This window comes from Mesoplodon densirostris, chromosome 18 (assembly GCF_025265405.1).
Source record: "Mesoplodon densirostris isolate mMesDen1 chromosome 18, mMesDen1 primary haplotype, whole genome shotgun sequence".
Classification (NCBI taxonomy): Eukaryota; Metazoa; Chordata; class Mammalia; order Artiodactyla; family Ziphiidae; genus Mesoplodon; species Mesoplodon densirostris.
Window position 1 is genome coordinate 38,564,369 of NC_082678.1, and position 17,923 is coordinate 38,582,291.

Sequence of the window (17,923 nt, forward strand, 5' to 3'; positions counted from 1 at the left end):
CTTCTGTTTCCAGCTGGGGCTGGAAGAAAACAACCCTAAAAATGTGAGTGACAGAACATTCCACTAGAGGGGACAGATGGGGAGAGACAGGGCCGGTGCACAGGGCCCACCCCCGCTCACACTGGCAGCCCCCTAACCAGGAGCCCTTAGTCGGGCTCTCCTGAGCTCACCCCTCGGCCTCTCGGATCTGTTTCTTCTAAACAGAAGTAGCCCCTGGATCTAAGGGAAATGCAGTTCTAAGCCAGGATTGATCAGTAAATGCCACCTCTTCTGTAAGCTAACATGGGAGGCTCCCAAGCTTAACTGAGCTCCTCCACGGTGGGTGATGGGACTAGAACTAAACCGCTCTGGGGATGCTGGCAACCAGGAACCCAGTGTGCTTCTCTCAACTTGCCCAGGATTCTGAGACAGCGGCCAGGGTCAGCCCCAGGGAGTGGGGGCCACGTGGCATCTTTCTCCCCTGGCTTCCTCTGCTCGCTCAGAAGTCCCCCCCAGAGGAATGACAGGACTCTCCCCGACCCCCAGCAGAACTAGGGACCAGAGGAGGAGGTGGGCGGCCCTGCCTGTAGGCTGTGGCCATTTGGTTCTTACCAGCATCCGGAGCCCAGTTGGGACCTGGGAAGAAGGGCTCTCTTTCCCCCAGAGCCCTGTGGGACAGTCATTCAAGTCACCCAGAGAGGCAACAGGGAAGAGGGGTGTGTGGGTTCTGTCACGAGTGAGGAGGCGTGGCCTGTCCCTTCTCCTGAGCACCATGGGGACACATGCTTGTCCTGGAATTCCAAGAGCCTCATAGAAACCATCCAGTGGGGCTGGGTGTTGATCACCCCAGAAAACCATCTATACATTTTCTTGCTTTCTCTGCCTTGGAAAGACCGAATCATTTCCTTTTCCTCAAAAATACATTCATATGATTCAAATGCATAATTCATGTCACGTCTGAATTTCTTCAGTATGGGAGGCTCTGCTGCCCCAAAAATCTTCCAGTGAGCTGAAGACCCATCCTCAACATAACATTCCATCTCTGAGCTGGCCTCCTGGGCCCACTCCCCATCCCCCGGCATGTCCCCAATCACTTGGCCAGGCCTTGCTCTGGGCCTTTCCCACAGAGCTGCTCTGCCCTGAATTCTTTTATCAGCTTTCTGGGACAATCAGCCAGCCAACTCCTATCCATACGTCAAAGCCCAGCTCAACAGTGACCTCTCCTTTGGGCCCGCTTCCCTCTGCACCCATGGCATTTCTCACTTTGTTCTATATTATCTCTCACTATGGCCCCTTGAGCAAGATCGTGAGCCCTTGGAGGCGTCTGATAATGGGTTAACATCTGATTCTCCCAAGTGCTTTCATACTGCTTGGCCCATCCTAGTTGTTCCAAACTGTCTGGTGGATGAAATTAAATCACGGAGGAAGGAACGGTAGACTCCACCATATCCCATTAAGACCGCCATCTAGACGCTCTGGTCACGACTTGGCGAGAAGGCTGCGTCGTTACTGCCTGATGTTCACAGGCCCCATAGGAAGAGAAGGTGGGTATTAAGTGTCCTGGTTAAAGCTACGTAACTTTATAGGAGAGGAAGTGTGATAAGAATGAAAAACTAGTCGAGAGTACACCATCCAGGACCCCACTCTGGTGTGAAACCGTTCACCTCCAGACCGTGGGAAACACCTTAGCCAGACACACCCCCAGACCCAGAAGCGAGGTGAGGGGGCCACACAAACAGGAGTTCGGATTTCGCCAAATACGAGGAAGGGTCCTTGCTAAGTGTGTCAGGAGATAACAAGATCGTTCGAGCAAGCAGAGTGCGTGGAGGGGAAATCCAGATCCTCCTGTAACTTAAGTTTTGTACAAACAGGTAAACTAATCCCCCATCTCTCTCTGTAAAAGGTTCCACCATCTCCTTTCCCAGCGACACCTAATCTGAAAGCTTCCTTCGTTTCCGGTGCTGTAAAACTAAAGAACACTTTTAAGTGTCCCGCCTTGGCCCCGACACAAAGAGGGGGAAATGCATGTTTTAAAAAAAACAAAAAGCGATTGGCTTTGTTTGCAGCTCAAGGCTGCCAATGTTTCTTCGTGGCCCTGCTGTTACTTCTCAGGATTCCGTGCAGGGCCAGCAGTCAGCCTGGTGTGATGATAACAGGCATGCAGACCACGGGGGCGACCCTGGACCAGGCAGGGTGCAAAACAGCTTTGCCCCTTTATCCAGCATCATCAGACATCCTGCTCCATATAAACAGCACAGAGACGAGTGCTTACTTTTGAAAAGAGACATAATAATCTTCTTGGAAAGCTGAACCGGCAATTAGCCTGCTGAGGGAGCTGCGGTGGAAGCCCAGCTAAAGAAGCTTGTAGCAAGACCCAGCTTGAAATTCTCACCCATCATCCCAGGAGCAAAGGGGGTGCAGACACAATACATTTGAGATGATGTCCCAGTGGCACAAATATGGAATCTAACTCCCAATAAGAAGGGGCAGCTGGGACTTCCCTGGCGGTCCAGTGGTTAAGACTCTGCGCTTCCACTGCAGGGGGTGAGAATTCAGTCCCTGGTCCGGGAACTAAGATTCCACATGCCTAGCAGCCAAAAAAAAAAAAAAAAAAAAAAGAAGGGGCGGCCTGTTCCAAGGGGTAAAGGTGGACAGACAGAGCCCAGGGTCAGGGGTCAAACTCTTGAACTGCAAGTGACCTTGGAGACCTGTTCTGATAACGTGCCCCACACCAGCATTTGACAAACACCCTTCCTCTGGTTATCAGTTGGCACTGAATGAAAAGAGGATTCTGTACTGGGGGAAACGCTAGGTTCAACACAGTTAAACAGATTTGGGGGTTTTTCTTTGGTTACAGTACTTATCAGGGCCTTTAATGTGCTAACATGGAACCATTTTTTCTACATCACCTATTAATCTTTCAGAGCTTTCTTTCACTGAAGAAACTTGAGACAGTGCTTCTCAAAGTGTGATCTGTGGACCACCTGCCAAGGGTCCTCGAGGAGATAAAGACAAGGCCTGAGAGTAAGCGTTTAAAGCTATTATAAGTCCTTTGACATAGCTACAAAATTCAAGGCCCTGATCGATGAACTCACTGGGCAGGGGATAGATCAGTGTGGGTGTTGACACCAAAGAGATAAAGTGACTTGCTCGAGGTCACAGAGTGTTCGTAGCAAGGAGCTTACCCTAAGGGTTGCCGACGAGAGGCCACAGGGAAGAAGAGTCTGTTAAAGAACTAAAAAACATTTTAAATAGGAGAAGCATCCATTAAAAATCTTTGATGATGGTGATTCTGATTCTAAATGGCACCCAGCCAACAGACCTCCGTGCATCCTCTCCCAGGATCCCTACAGAGGTGTAAAATGAAAACTAAGTGGAAAAAAGGCTAATGCCAACATCGGACGAGAATGTCCATGAGGAAATTCAAACCTGAAACAGCACATACCTGAAGGAAGGGGGGACAGGTTGTAGCTCCCCACTGTCTGGCATTGAGCTGGACCAGGCAGGTGACAAATGAGTGAAGCAGGCCAAGTGTGAGACAATAAGGAACAGTGGAAACTGTGTCCAAGGAAGAGAAGATGCCTCGGGTCACAGACACAGCTGTTCTCCAGCTCCAGCCAGCTGCTGCTATGAGAAAGGCAGGCCTAGAACTGTCAGATCCCTTATCAAAAAAAGAAAATCGGGGTGGCGAGTGGGTGGCAGGGAGGAGGGATAGTTAGGGAGTTTGGGATTGACATGTACACCCTGCTATATTTAAAATCCAAGGACCTACTATAGAGCACAGGGAACTCTGCTCAATACTCTGAGATAACTTAAATGGGAAAAGAATTTTTAAAAGAATAGATACATGTGTATAACTGAATCACTTTGCTGTACACCTGAAACTAACACAACATTGTTAATCAAATTCTCCAAATCTGTCAATATGGGCAATGAATTTGCAGTTTTTAACACCCTAAAAATATTCAGTCAAGGATTTCATTTATATTAAGTCCAACAACACGCAAACCAATCCGTGGTGGTAAAAGGTAGGACTGTGGTTATCCTTGGGACAGGGACGGTATTTGGAAGGGATCTTAGGCGTGGCTCTGGGGACTCTGGAACGCCTGTTACATGGGGATGTGGGCTGTGAAACTTCATCAGGGTGCACACTTCTGATTGGTACACTTTTTTATAGGCATGTGAATAAAATTTTACTAAAAAGTATATATATATAGGCCAGATATATAGGTAAAATAATATGATGTCTGTATTTTCTGCAAATAATATAGAAAAGAGAGAATACAGCACTTCCCGGAAATGATGGAGGGAAGTCTTGGGCAAAGTAGAAATTAAGGCCACACGGAGAGGTGATTGAACCAGTGGAAGTCCTACAGATGCTGCGATTTCTCTGGAGTTTCCCCCTGTGTGTGGAGAGACATGTTAACCGATGCCTGAAGTTAGAGGACATCATTCATAAGGGCCAGAGCACACGGGGCTCCTGGCATGAGTCAGGGCTGGTGACCAGCAGGGCTGGCGAGCTATAAGATCCGAGTTCTGGGCGAGGGTAGGAACTCAGTGGGCCAGGGCTGCTCTGGGATAAGACCTTCTCCTGCCAGCTGCTGGGGACACTACCAAAGTGGGTGTCTGCACAGTGCGGGGAGAGGGTGTTTAGGGTGTCAGATGACACAGCAGATGAAGAGACCATACGAAATGAGTGCAGAGGGTTTCAATATCATCTTGAGAACTAAGAATCTGAGTGCCCTGCTCATGGTGGGGCGGCTTCCAGGGACAGGTGAGAGGAGAGATGGGCTGGCACATGAGGAGATGGAAGGAGCTGAGGTCAGAAAAGGGGCATCAAATATACAGATCTCATCGCGGGAGGAAGGGCTCCAGGAGTGATGCCAGAGCCCCGGGTCGGTGCAGGGGTGACGGGCATGAAAACTACCAGCCTCAGTGCAGACATCCTTGCAACAGAGACGGGGCAGAGAGTGAGTGTAAGTTGGGACAGAAAAAGAGAGAAAAATATATAATCTTGGGGATATTTTATATGGAAAAGTCTGGTTTGAGGGGAGGAAAGAAAGAACAAAAGACATGGCTTAAACTGGTCCAGAAGGAACATCATGTCACATTTCAGCCACGGAGAGAAGCTCTATGTTGTAGAGTTTGAAGGGCCCTCAGGGAGGAACTGGGTTCAGGACGCTAAGCCACCTACAGATACAGCTGTATGACCTTGGCCATCTCTGTGAGGTCCCCTTTCCTCCTCTGCAGAATGTGGAAAATCACACAGGAAGTATCACTGCTAAGATGAAATGCACGCTGGCCACTGGCCTGAGCACAACAGGCCTCAATCACTAAGGCGGAGCTATCTATTTTCCTATTATATCACCTCTCCTTCCTTCTTCTCCTTAGCTCCCTCTGGAAGGTTCCCGGAAAATAAAATACAAAATCACATTTCTTAATTTTGACTATTGAATATTTTATCACACGTACTCTCATCTCCTTAAAATGGTTTTTAGATGTATTAGTGGTTCAGCAGGTTATTAGTTATAACTAATGGTTATTTTTAGCCAGTGCCGAACTTGCTTTGAGAACTCTTTGAGCCTGTAGAGTTTAGTTCACCGACTAACGGGGCACCTCAAGGACAAGTTCACATCTCTTGAACCTCCTTGGGACCTCAAGTGCTGCCCGGGAGAGCCCTTGCTAAAAGTAAGTGCTCAAACAGGGCATTTTTAGGGCAATGATACTTTCCGTACGACACTATAATGATGGATACGTGTCATTATATATTCGTCAAAAGCCATAAAATGTGTAACATCAAGCGTGAACCCTGATGTAAACTATGGATTTTGGATGACAGTGATGAGCAGTGTAGGTTCATCAACGGTAACAAATGTGTGGCTCTGGGGCTTTAGGTTGAGAGCAGGGAAGCTGTGTCTGTGAGAAGCAGGACGTATATGGGAACTCTGTCTTTTCAATTTTGCTGTGAATCTAAAAGTGCTCTCAAAAAATAAACTTTATATATTTTTAAAAGCTAAGTGCTCAACAAATCCTTGCTGGAATAGGTTAAAAAAAATGGTCAACACGATTTATAAGAATGACTTTGACTACAGAAAGAGACTTAAAATGGTCACATTTCCCTTCCTCCATTAAGTATTTCAAATCAATGACAAAGTGATGAGACCTCCCTACCTTGCTCTCCCACCCCCTACCACACACATTTGGGCATCTATCTGTAAAAGCTCTTCGTTGGGACAGGATGTTTATTTCTTTGTGTATCTGTGTTAACTGGCATCACCAACATATACTAAGTGTCTGGAGGCTGGAACAGTCAGATGGAGGGCACCAGGGACCCAAGGACCAGCACACGTGAGAGGAATGGTTGGGCTGAGCCAGGACGCGTTTCCAGCCAGAGGGGTGAGGATGGGGAGGGAGACGCCTTTCCGCTGGGCAGGCACCAGGAGTGATCTAGAGGTTACTGTTCTCTAATTGTTGGCTGGGTGTGTCGTCTCCCCCAGGGAGACTACTTTAATGAACATGTGGACCAAATCCTGCATTTCTTCAACATCTCCTGCAGCAATAAGCAATATCCTAAGTGAGCTTCCTGCCCTTTTAAGACAGGTCATCTCCTGCACCTCCGAAAAAACTTCCGGAGGACAAGGCTGCCTCATCCAAATCCACAGCAGAATTCTGAACGCCACCCTGTAAAGCCCACCCCGAGAAGAGGCATTTTCGGGCTGGGATTCTGCCTGGACAGCACTAGGGGAGGGTCAGCTGGTCAGTGCCCCTCCCCCAAGCTGGGGGAGCAGAAAGGCGGCTTCCAGGTTGCCCGGGAAGCCATGCGTTACCACTCTGGGTAGGGGCAGAGGGAAGGAGGGCGGGCGCCCCGGGAGTGCGTGTCTTTGAGGACCCTAGGGGAGCAGCGGGGATGGACTGCGGAGGGACGGGCCACTGGTCTCAGTCGAGCGGAGATTCAGGAATCGGAAGGGGACTGAGAATTGTTTGCTTTTCCTTTCCCTCCTCTCCGATCCGTAGGACTTTTCCCCACTTTTTCTCTTCATCCCGTCACTTAACGGGTCACATTATGGGAACTAACTTATTTTTGGTTATCTATTGAATTTGCTGAATCGCATTTTAAGTACCCTTTATAGAAGTGGGTGAATTGAGGATTATATATTTCTTTCCCCAAAAGAGAAAAAGGTGAGGAGGGGGGCTAAGGGGCGGAAGGAGAGAAAGAAAAGAAACGTGCCAGTTGAAAACTGACCCCACCCTCTTCCGCGCCCAAAATATGGCCCTAAAAAGACAAAGCTTCCAAGTCCGGCTCTGAAGAATTCATTCATTCAGACCCGCGTCCGACGCCACGGTTGCAGGGACGGGAGAGTCTGCCTCCGTCCTCACTGCTCCACCCAACAGAGGCAAACGTTCAGAGAAGAGACACAGAGATCAGCAGATAAGCCGGCCTTGGAGAGCGGCTCAGCAACCGCTCGCCTCCCGGACAGGATGCGCAGCAGCTGGGAAGCCCGGCCTGGCCCGGGCGGGGCGCGCCCCTCTGTCCGCCCCTCTGGGCGGGGCCATCGTGCAGACGGGCTGCCATTGGTCTCCTGACAGCTGCTAGGGCCAATCAGCGCGGGGCCAGGCCCGCTGGCATCACCCTCCGCGAGCGCGGGATGCTAGGCCCAGCTGCGCCCAACAGGTGAGGCGGGAGCGCGGGGTTCGGCTGGTCACGTGGTCGCGGCTGGCGACCCGCGGAGCGGAGGGGCAGCCAGGCCGCTGGCCCCGCCCCCGACACGAGGCGGCACCGCCATCTGCCTCCTCGGACCAGATGCGGGGGTCCCACGCGAGCCAGGGGCCGTGCTGACTGGCCCCCGAGGCATGCCCGCCGCGGAGCATGTCCCGAGCCCTCGGCTGCGCGCCGCCCACCCTTCCAGAGCCGGAGTCCGAGCGGACGCCCCTCTGGCTGCCAGAGAGCAGACACGTGGCCCGTCGCGCCTGCTGGGCCATGTTGGACACTTCTGTCACCAGTGCCTCCCTCCTGCCCCCATTCATTAAATCGAGTGTGCGTGAAAAATCTGCTTCTTCTACTTCTCTTCCCCCTGTGTATGTGCGGTTTTTTTTTTTTCACTTTCCATTTGTTGCCCCAAGCTTCGTATTGCCCAGAACCATCTTTCAGCATTTTGTGGGTTTCTAAGTAAGTGTAACCCTGTTAAGTATTGTGGGGCAAAGATCTGGGGAAAAAAACAGGGATTCTCAATCATGTGCCCCCAAGTTGCTTGCTGAACGCACATGGAATCATTCACAATCTAGTCAAAGGAGTTTAAAAGTGACCCCTTGGCACAAAACAGTCTAGCTTGGGCTGAAACGCAATTTACAAAACCAGAGTCTTATTTTAACACATTTGCTATAGGTACTTAGGGACAAAAATATTTTATGCCAAGAGTTTATCTGTTCTGTAACAAATGTATCAACTTAAAGTCACAGTGAATACGTTATGTGTATACACACATACATACTTTTAAAATGCAGGTAGAAAATATAAATGCCTTGCTGGCAGTACTCTTTATACCAGCTCCCTCTCCCCAGATCTGGACTCGTAATTTTTAAAAGCAGCTCTCTTTGGGAGGCAACAAACTGCATTCCAACTTTGCTATTTTAAAATACTTCATCCATGACAAAATGAAGCACATTTTCTTAATGCCCCAGTAACAGGCTATTTTTAATATTTTTCAAGTCACAGAAATGTGTATTTAAAGGAATACTTTCAGATATAATATAAAGGAAGCCAATGTCACCCTTATCTATGTACAGAGAAAATTAATGGGGGATATTATTAGCACTAGCAGTATTTTCACACAGTCTCTTGGCTGGAATGAAAAATATTTATTATCATATTAGTAGGCTAGTAATTGCTCCTCGAATCCTAAACTTTTCCCCAAATCTAAAATCAGAAAGGAACATATGCTAATACCAGTTTTATTTGATGTTAGTTTTAGTTTGGTATAGTTGGAGAGGCATAGGAGAGCTCTAACAAGGTAATCTTTTAAATATATATTTTTTTAATGTTTCATGCTCTACTCCCGAATAGTTTTCAAAGATATCAGTATCTTATTTCTTTTCGGTCATGGTAAATGTTTTCATTTGAGGTAGGTAGCATATTGTACTCATTACCCTTGAAAATATGCCACATACTTGGGGAATTCATTTTGCTGGGATTCCTGACTATCCCGACAGCCTAGCACTGAAATTTCCCTTACTGTCTGAAATCACTGACTGTTAAAGGAGAGAGGTAGCACCCTATCTGGAAACTAAGTCTATTCACAGCAAAGGAAGTGCTCATTATGCTGTGCCTTTAGAGTGGACTTTTTGTGTTTCTGTCAATCAACTTAATTTCCATGTTCATAGAATTGAGAGCATAAAGTATTGAAAAACTACTGACATAGAAAGCGGTGAGCAGGCAGCCTTGGTCACGTATTTCAGTCCTGAAGCTTTAAATAAATGCCACTTCCCTGATTCATAACACTAACCGACTGGTGAATCTTTTTTTTGTTGTTAATTCCTGGTGTGCTTTTAATTCTAAATAATTTTAGTGATTCAAAGGCTTATATAATCAGAAAACCTTATGTTCTACAATGTTTTCAACAAAAAGGTACATCAGCATAGATATTTGAAATGAGGTTTTTTGTGACATATTGATTTTTCAAACTATCTAAAAGCTTTTCTTCAGACAAAAAATAAACACACCGAACCAGAAAAAAACAGAAGCTGTGACAGCTCACTTTAAAATGGCAAGTAATACAACTTTAGCTGGGAAAAATATCCTTTATATCCTTTATAAATATTAGTCTAAATTTTCAATAATCAGGCTCCATTAAAAATGCAAAATCTAGTTTAGTAGCTTATTCAAATTGCAGTATTCTATTTTGATATATATTTTTTAACACATGGGCTGCAACCTGATTTTTTGAGACCTGTTCAATAATAGCATATCATCTAGAAGATAAGTGTAATTTAATTCATGCACTTCAGCATTTTATTCACCTAAAACAAATAGGTTGCTATTTAATATTGACTATTTTATTAACTCAGAGCATCTGGGAAAACACTTATGATTAGGTTAATTTATGTTATATTTTCCCCTCAACTTGTAAAAGATTAATCAACCATTTTATGGTCTAATTTAGGTGCCTAATTGAAAACAGAGTCCAACACATGCTACACTGTCTTGCTAATAAATCTTGACAGCTTTGTAACATGATGGTTTGTATTTCAAATTGTTGCATATAAATGTAGATTTTTGATCTTCACCCAGCAGCCTGAAGTGAGCTGCATACTTGATTTAAACTCCTGGACTGAAAAAATGCAATTACTTCAAAAAGGATTATCCCCAATCAGATCTTATCTTAAATTTCCCTTAGGGAAGACTGAAACAGTCTTTGCCACCAAGTTTTTAGAAATAGAGTAGGAAAAGGGGGGAGAAATTAGTTTTCTCAGCATTTGTTAAATTTAAAATGTAGGGAAAGTTCTCTTTTGAGACAAGAGATTTCTAAAGTTACTGGGTTTTAGATTCTAATTCTAAAGAGCTCTATCCAAGTGTTAGTTGTAATTTTTGTAATTGTCTCCTGGTTAATAAATACAAGTTTTCAGTCTTGATTTGAAGTACTGTACTTTTTTAAATGAATAAATTCATTCCAAGAGCTTTTGGAACATCTCATTTAACCCTGTATTCTCCCATGTCTCCCAGCCTTAAAAAGGACAAATAGAAGAGAATAAATTTACTCTCGGTGGGGACCCTTGCCATGTTTTCTCAGCCTTTATACTTGAGGATATTTTTGTCATTTTAATGACTCCATTGATTCTCACTGTCCTGTGCAGGCAGAGAAAGGAAACTGCCATGGTGATGTAATTATCCTCACTCTGGTTATAAACTAACTTTGGATGCCCTCACTATCCTGTTCTGGAGCTGGTCTTCTTTTAAAGTAAATGACAAAGTGAGCAACCTTCACTGAGGTCACTGGAGGTGCAATAGAAAACTCAAAAAACAAAAACAAAAAAACCCCAACAACTCAGCTTTGAATTCATCATACATGACCAACATCACATTCTGTCATTTAAGCAAGGGAGAATGGCCCAGAGTGACCTCTGGAGCAGGACTGCCTGGGTTGGTGTATCAGCTTTGCCACTTTCTAGCTGTGAGATCCTGGGCCAGTAGCTTAACCTCTCTGGGCCTGTGCTTCTTCATCTGTAAAAGTACCTACTTCACAGGATGGTAATGAGGATTAAATCTGCTAATCCTGTAAAACTTGAAACAGTGCCTGGCACATAAGGAAAACATTCAGTAAGTGTTAGCTACCAAGATGATTAAACCACACACACACACAGCACTTTTTTTCCATGTGGCCACAGCATTAAAGTGTCAGCTTAGTTTGTACAACCAAAAATGGAAAGGAGAGTCGAGGTGGGAAAGGAGTTTCTGCCACTGTAAAGTCTAAGGAATATTTCTATATAAAAAAAAGTAATTACACAATATTTGGCTAACTTAAATCTCAAACTGAGGTCATTAAATTTGTGAAAATGTACCAAACTTAAGCCAAATCAAAAAGAGAAACTTATTAAAGAATGTATATACTTAATTTTAGACCATTCAGAGTTTAAATCAATGTTGAAAGCCTAAATGTAGCGGGTGGGTGTTTCTCCATCTTGGTATGTGTGAGCTTCTCCTGAACCAATGGCGTCTGTTTCTCAGACACCATCACCCCCTGCAACAGAAGGTAAGGGCCAGTTTAAACGGAAGTCCTCATAAGCTACTCCGTGGGGTCCTCATAAGTACCTGCTCAGTTTGGGAGGCCTGATTCAAGAGTGAGCTGGGTGATGAACTGGAAAAGTAAACCCAGAAGAGTTTTCATCCCAGACTAAAACAAACTCGGGTTCCAGGGCAGATGGACCGTCTGATTTTTGCAGCGGGGGAAGGCAGCGGCAAACCGCCCACCCTCTGGCCAGGGGCGGGTCACCTCCGTGTGGCCACCACGATGGGCTCCATCCCACCGCAATCTGTCCCGTTGGGGCTGATGGCGTCTAGTTCTGCCACGTGGAAGGAACTACAATCAATTTGGGAGACTTCAAGCAAATCTGCCCAGGCCCTGGGTTACTGGTTAGGCCCGGAGTCGGGCTGTATATCAGTCGATGAAATTTACTAACCACTCCTTCAGACATAGGCAAGATCTCATTCTCCAACCGACTACGAGGCTGACCCTCGGATTCAACCATCTGTGCCCGAAGTTGTTTAACGCCTTCAAGATGTCTCTCCTGTCTCCTATTTTCTAGCGTTGAAGACTTGCTTTAACTATGTGTTTCTGAACTGCAACTCTGGCTAATTATTATTTATACTCTTCTCCAATCTGCTGCCTGATTGCACAGATGAAGCCGAGCAGCGCACCTCTGGCGAGCAGCTGGGCTGGGCCCCGCGGACTGAACTCTGGGGGGAGGGGGGAGGAGGGCGAAGGGTGCTCCCTGGACACCGGATTTTAGGAAAAGCCTTCTGGGTCAGGCTTCTTCTCCGGTGTTTCTGTTTTTCAAGTTAAAACAGCCGCCTTCAAAATAATTAAGTGCACACATTTGCCCAGACGTCCAGAATATTCTAAATTAATTTAAAAGTTGTAATTAAGAAGATGGCATTGAAAAGATTCTTTTATTCTTTTTTCCTTAAAACAAAAACAAAAACAAAAACAAAAAAACCACTAACCCTGCGGCCACGCCCGGCGCGGCTGGAGCAGCCCGGGATCGCAGCTCTGCGGGCGAGCCGCTGCGTTTGCAGTTCGCTCCTCCAGCCGCGCGCTCCGCGGGGTCACCGCCGCGGGCCCTGGGCCTGCGGGCCCTGGGCCTCCGGGCCCAGACAGTCCGGATCATCAGGGTAAGGAGGCGGCTCGGGAGGAGGATGCACTTCCCGCTCCCCGCGGCCCGGCCAAGCCCCAGCGCCCCCCAAGCCCAGCCGCCCCACGGGCCGCAATGCGAGCGGCCCCGGGTGCCTGTCCCGCCAGCCCGAAGCTCCCGGGCTGCGCTCCCCGCTGCAGGCGCGCCGCCAGCCTTTCCAGGACGACTTCGTTTTTTATTCTGCGTTGAGTCAATCAGAAGGAACGTGGCAGGTGGAGGGCGGCCGCCTAAGAAACTGCGCGAATCTGCCTGTGGTGAGTTCCACTGCCCAACCCAGGTGCTTCTAGAACCGCCCGACATTAAGGATTCAGTTCTTTTCCTGCCAGTTCCTCCCAGCCCGGCCCCCACTACGTCTGATCTCAGAAAATCCCCGGCTGCCTCCGGCCTCCGGTAGGTTCTACCCGGACGGGCGCTAGTTACAGCCTGACGTCCCGGCCCCCGGCATCGCCATCCGAGGAGGAGGAGCAGTGGTGGCAGAAATGACAACAATATGATCGATGAAAATAGCTGGCAATTAGAGAGGCCCCCATCTGCCAGCCAGGCACCTGACCCGCGCGTCGGAGAACCGGGCCGCCCATTGCACAGGTGAGAGCAGTGAGGCCCGCGCGACAAGCCAGCTGCCAGGGCCGGGACGTGGACCCACGCTCGGGCTCCAGAGCCCCCATTCGCAACAACCGGTGTCGAGGGCCCGGGGACAGTGGAAAGGGTGACTGTCACGGCTGGCTAAACCTCGAGACTTGGGCAACTCCTGACAATAATAAAAACATTAGGACAAAAGGGAGCGGGGAGGGCGAGGCTGGGAAGAGAGCGGTTTTAATCCGCTCGGTCAGCCCCCTTTTATCCTCCAAGCTCTCCCGGTCCCCGAAGAGGGGCTGCGGGCAGGGAATGGGGTTTGGTTCGACTCTCCCCTTTTGTTTTCCGAAGTCTCCACCCTCTTGGAGGCTAACTGGGCCTGGAGGGGTGCCGGGGGCTAGAGGAAGTCATGTTTGCGGGGCTCGGAGATGGTGAACCGGGGAGAAGGGTGGGGGCCGGTGGCCTGGCCCCTGGTTGGCGACGAGATTTCCCAAGGCCCGAGTCTGGACCGCGGGCCCACCCGCGCCTCACCGGAAACTCGAGCAACCCCACAGCTCACCCCAAAGACTGCAGGAAGCCTTGAGCAGGGGTCGTGATTATGACCCCGAGGGGCCGCTGTCCCTTTGGAACCGAACCCACAACCCTACTGGAGAACCGACTTTACAGAAGCCCCGACCTCTGGGCAACCCGCATTTCTCAATCAATGGGCCCCGAATATTCTTTGCACCCCTTAGTGTCAAGGGCCCGCGGAGACACGCCTCCCTGCCCTGGCTCTCTCAGCACCCCGGCCCGGGAGGCGGAAACGGCAGGGCCGAGCCCCAGGCGCCGCTAAGCCTTCAAAGCCGCGCGCCTCCCGCCGGCTGCAGTGCGCGCCTTTGCCCGACAGGGACCAGCACCGCTCCACGCGCTGCGCGCCCGCCGGCTCACCCTCCGGAGACCAGGCTGCCAGGCCGCGAGCCGGTCTGACCCCCTTCGGAAAGTGAACAGACTCCCCGCGGCCTCCGCCGGACCCATCCCCATCTGGGCAGCAGAAGCTGCTCTAGAAGTTGGTCTGGGGCGGAGACGGCGACCGGCGGGGCGCAGACCGTCCCGGATCCGAGAGGAAAAATAAAATGCGAGTGACGCTGGCTGGATTCGTCTGGGCCACGGCCACAGTTAGAGGGTCGCGCGCTTCCCTGAGCACCGTCGCAGTCACTGCCCCCCTTCTTTTAGGAGAGATCGCCCGATTAATCTTAGGGCACCGTGGGCCGCTGAGCCCCCAGAGCTCCTCGAGAAGTTTCTCCGGACTGTGGCGAGAGCGGAGCCCAGCGCACCCCGTATGTACCGCGCTGCGGGCCAGCACCGCGCGGTCGTTGCTCGGCCCCTCCCGGACCCCGGTGGTCCGAAGCTGTACCCTTGTCACTTCCACCAGCACATGCCACGTCTCCCTCCTCTCCCCGTCGGGATCGCGGCTGGCGCCCCAGGCCCCAGCCCTGGCCCTGCCGGGGAAACTCACCGGTACCAGGCGAGGCCCTTGTCGTAGCTGCGGTCGAAGAAGTGGGGCTCGGCGCCCACGGCGCGCACGTCGGGGTGCACGCGCAGGAACTCGAGCAGCGCCCGCGTGCCGCCCTTCTTCACGCCGATGATGATGGCCTGCGGCAGCTGCTTGCTGCCGAACCCGCTGAAGAAGCTAGAGATGGGGCTGGGGGAGTCCGGCGCCTCGGGACTCTGCTCTTCCTGGCTCGCGACGCCCTCGGCCGTCTCCCCGCCAGGAGCCAACTGGGTGGCTGGCGCCGCCGGGAACGGCAGCCTCGAGGGAGGTCCGTCGCGACCTGAGGCCAGGGCCGGCGGGGCGTGGGCGGCGCGGGACCCCGAGCCCAGCAGCAGCAGCCCGGGCGCAGCGGCGCACGAGCCGGAGCACGAGTACAGGAACATGTAAAGCCAGATGCAGAGCATGGCGAAGAGCAGCGCGAGCTTCCTTCTCACCGGTGGCGGGGGCGGCGGCGGCTGCGGCAGAAGCCGGCCGGGGACATCGAGGCAGGATCGGCTGCCGCTCAGGCGCTGCCCCATGCGCTGCCCGCGGGCTCGGCGAGGGGCATGGCTCAGCACATGGCGCGGGTCCCGCCGGAGCCGTGAGCGCGGAGAGAGTACCCTGGACGCCGAGTGGTTCGGCTTATTGCCCCCGCGCGCCCGCGGCCGCCGCTGCTGCTGCTGCTGCTGCTGCTGCTCTTCCCCAGGTGGCGGCGGCAGCTGTAGCGGCGGCGGCTTTTGACATGCTGCCCGGAGGAGCCGCAACTGGAACGAAAGTCGGGTGGCGGCAACTGCTGGTCGGGGGCTGCGACGCCGTGCTCGGGGCCAGCTGAGCGCCTCACTCCCGCGCCCGGGCCCCTCCAAACGGTGCGCGCCGCACGGCCGCTCGCCGGGGCTGCCTCCCCGCGGTCCTGCGAACCGAGCCTTGACTGCAGCCCCGGCGCTTCCCTGCGGAGGCTGCGGAGTAGAACTGCGCAGGAAGAGAGCCGGGGACCCAGGCAGAGTGGGCGGGCCCGGCCACCGGGAGTGACGGGTCGCTCCACCTACCAGAAACACGGAGCACCATGCAAATCCAGCCGCTCCGCTGAGGGTTCGACAGCCAACCGGCTCACGGAACGTGGGGGTGTGGAAAGGGTTTGGAGCGGTGGAGAGCAGTCGGGGGTTGCTATTGGCTGAGAGACAAGGGGCGGGCTCCGAGGGGCGGAGCCAGGGGCTGGTGACAGGAGCAGCTGGAAGGAAGGATGCTGGACAGACTTAGCGCTGCGCCCCTGTTCCCGCGCGCACTTCCGCACTTGCTCCCCAGGAGCCAGCCTTGGCTGCAGTTGTCCATGTGTGGGGACGCGAGTCCCCATCCAGATGTTTCGCGGGCGGGATCGTAGTGTGTGTGTGTGTTAGAAATAGGGAGGGGGGTGGAGGAGCGAGAGTCAGGCCGGAGATGCCCGCCCACCCCACGCCGGGATTCGGGGGGGGGTGACCTTCCGGGACTGGCACCGGTTTAGGAAGTTTAAGTGGAAATCGCTGTCAAACTTTTTTTTTTTTTTTTAAGTCTTTCCTTCTTATTCTTTGCCAGGAGTTGATCTCTCTCCCGCTGCCGGTTAACTGGGGTCGGTGTAAACCATCCTCAGGAAAAATCCTTCCCTCGCTTCCCAAAGTGCCGAGGAAAGAAAAGTCGGGAGAAAGAAGGGAGAAATTAAGAGGGAGTTAAAGGCTGGGGGAAATTTTCCTGGTCGAAAAGTGAGTGTGAAAGTCACGTGTAGAAAGTTTTGTCCGGATATGAGGGTGCTGAGGACGTTAGGTGAAGAAAATGTTCTCCCTTCCCATGAATAAATATCAAAGCCAACATTCGCCTTCATTTAGGATACGGTTCGGTTTGCTGACCTGTTACACGAATTATTAGGTGTTGTTTTTTTTTTTTACCACCTATGTTTTTTTCTAAGTCAAACGTCAACTCGGAGCAAATCGATCCCCGAGTTGCACTTCAAGTCCACTCCAAGCCTCTCTCCCGGGTTTTCCTCCGCAAAGTGACCCTCCCGGGCGGGGCGGGGATCGCCCTCTGCTGCATTCTTGCCCCGCGTTCCGGTTGGAAGCTCGGGTGCTCCAGTCACCACGGTGGCACTCAGGAAGTTCTGGATGCCGGCGACCCGGAGGGGCCTGCGGGCCTCCCACGCCTGGCCCCGCGCGGTTCCGGGACAGAACGTTCCTTCCGATCCCGACCCTCACGCGGCCCCCGGCTGAGCGCTGCCCCCGCTACCTTCCCGGTCCGCGCGGGCGGCGGAACCACCAAGCCCCGGGCCCCCTGCTGCGCTGTCCCCTCGCTGTCCCCTCTCGAGGTAGTGTCCTGAGTCCCGCAGTCCCGCCCCGGGCCCGGTTCCCCTCCGTCGGGAGCACACAGAGGAAGCCCGTGAGCAGAGGCCGTGAACATCTCTGATCGAGAGAGGGGGCGGCGACCCGGGAGGGTTCGGGTGACCCTGCGGCCCCCCACCGGGCCCCCGCGCCCAGCTGTGCTCTGCGCGACCCCCTGGTAACTCTCAAGCCCAAGACATCTTCTTATAGAATGGCTGAGGGGAAAATAATTTAGGAGGATTTCCTCCTCCTTTTATATTCGCAGGGAAATTTTCTTTCCCCTCTCCTTCTTCGGAAGTGATTTATCTACCCTTAGTTTTTTAAATTACATTAACTTATTATAAGTTTATTTTAAACTTCTAAAACATGAGAATATATTTGAGCGTTAGCTTAGCCGGGCTTTTTTTTCTTTTCTTTTCTTTTTAAGCGACAGGGAAAATGTTAGTGTCTCCGAAGGGTTTCTTCAAATTCACATTATTTCGGGGGGAAATGAAGTCCCTCCTATCCTGAGGCGGCTTAGAGTTTGTGAACTTCTGTGGATTTGGGGGGAGGGGAATAGTGGTTTATGATTTGTGCGTGTTCAGGCGAATTGTAGCTCCCACATGGCTAACTTCAG

General features: G+C 51.2%; 1 protein-coding gene across 1 annotated transcript in view; it reads right to left on the minus strand.

Annotated features, from left to right (window-relative positions):
* Positions 1-15,886, minus strand: part of LOC132478528 (heparan sulfate glucosamine 3-O-sulfotransferase 3B1) — a 37,799-nt gene extending 21,913 nt beyond the window's left edge. The window contains exon 1 of the mRNA XM_060081709.1: positions 14,951-15,886. Coding sequence (XP_059937692.1) covers positions 14,951-15,504 — 554 coding nt within the window. The 5' untranslated portion in view covers positions 15,505-15,886. The remainder of the gene's footprint in view (positions 1-14,950) is intronic.
* Positions 15,887-17,923: the final 2,037 nt, after the last annotated feature.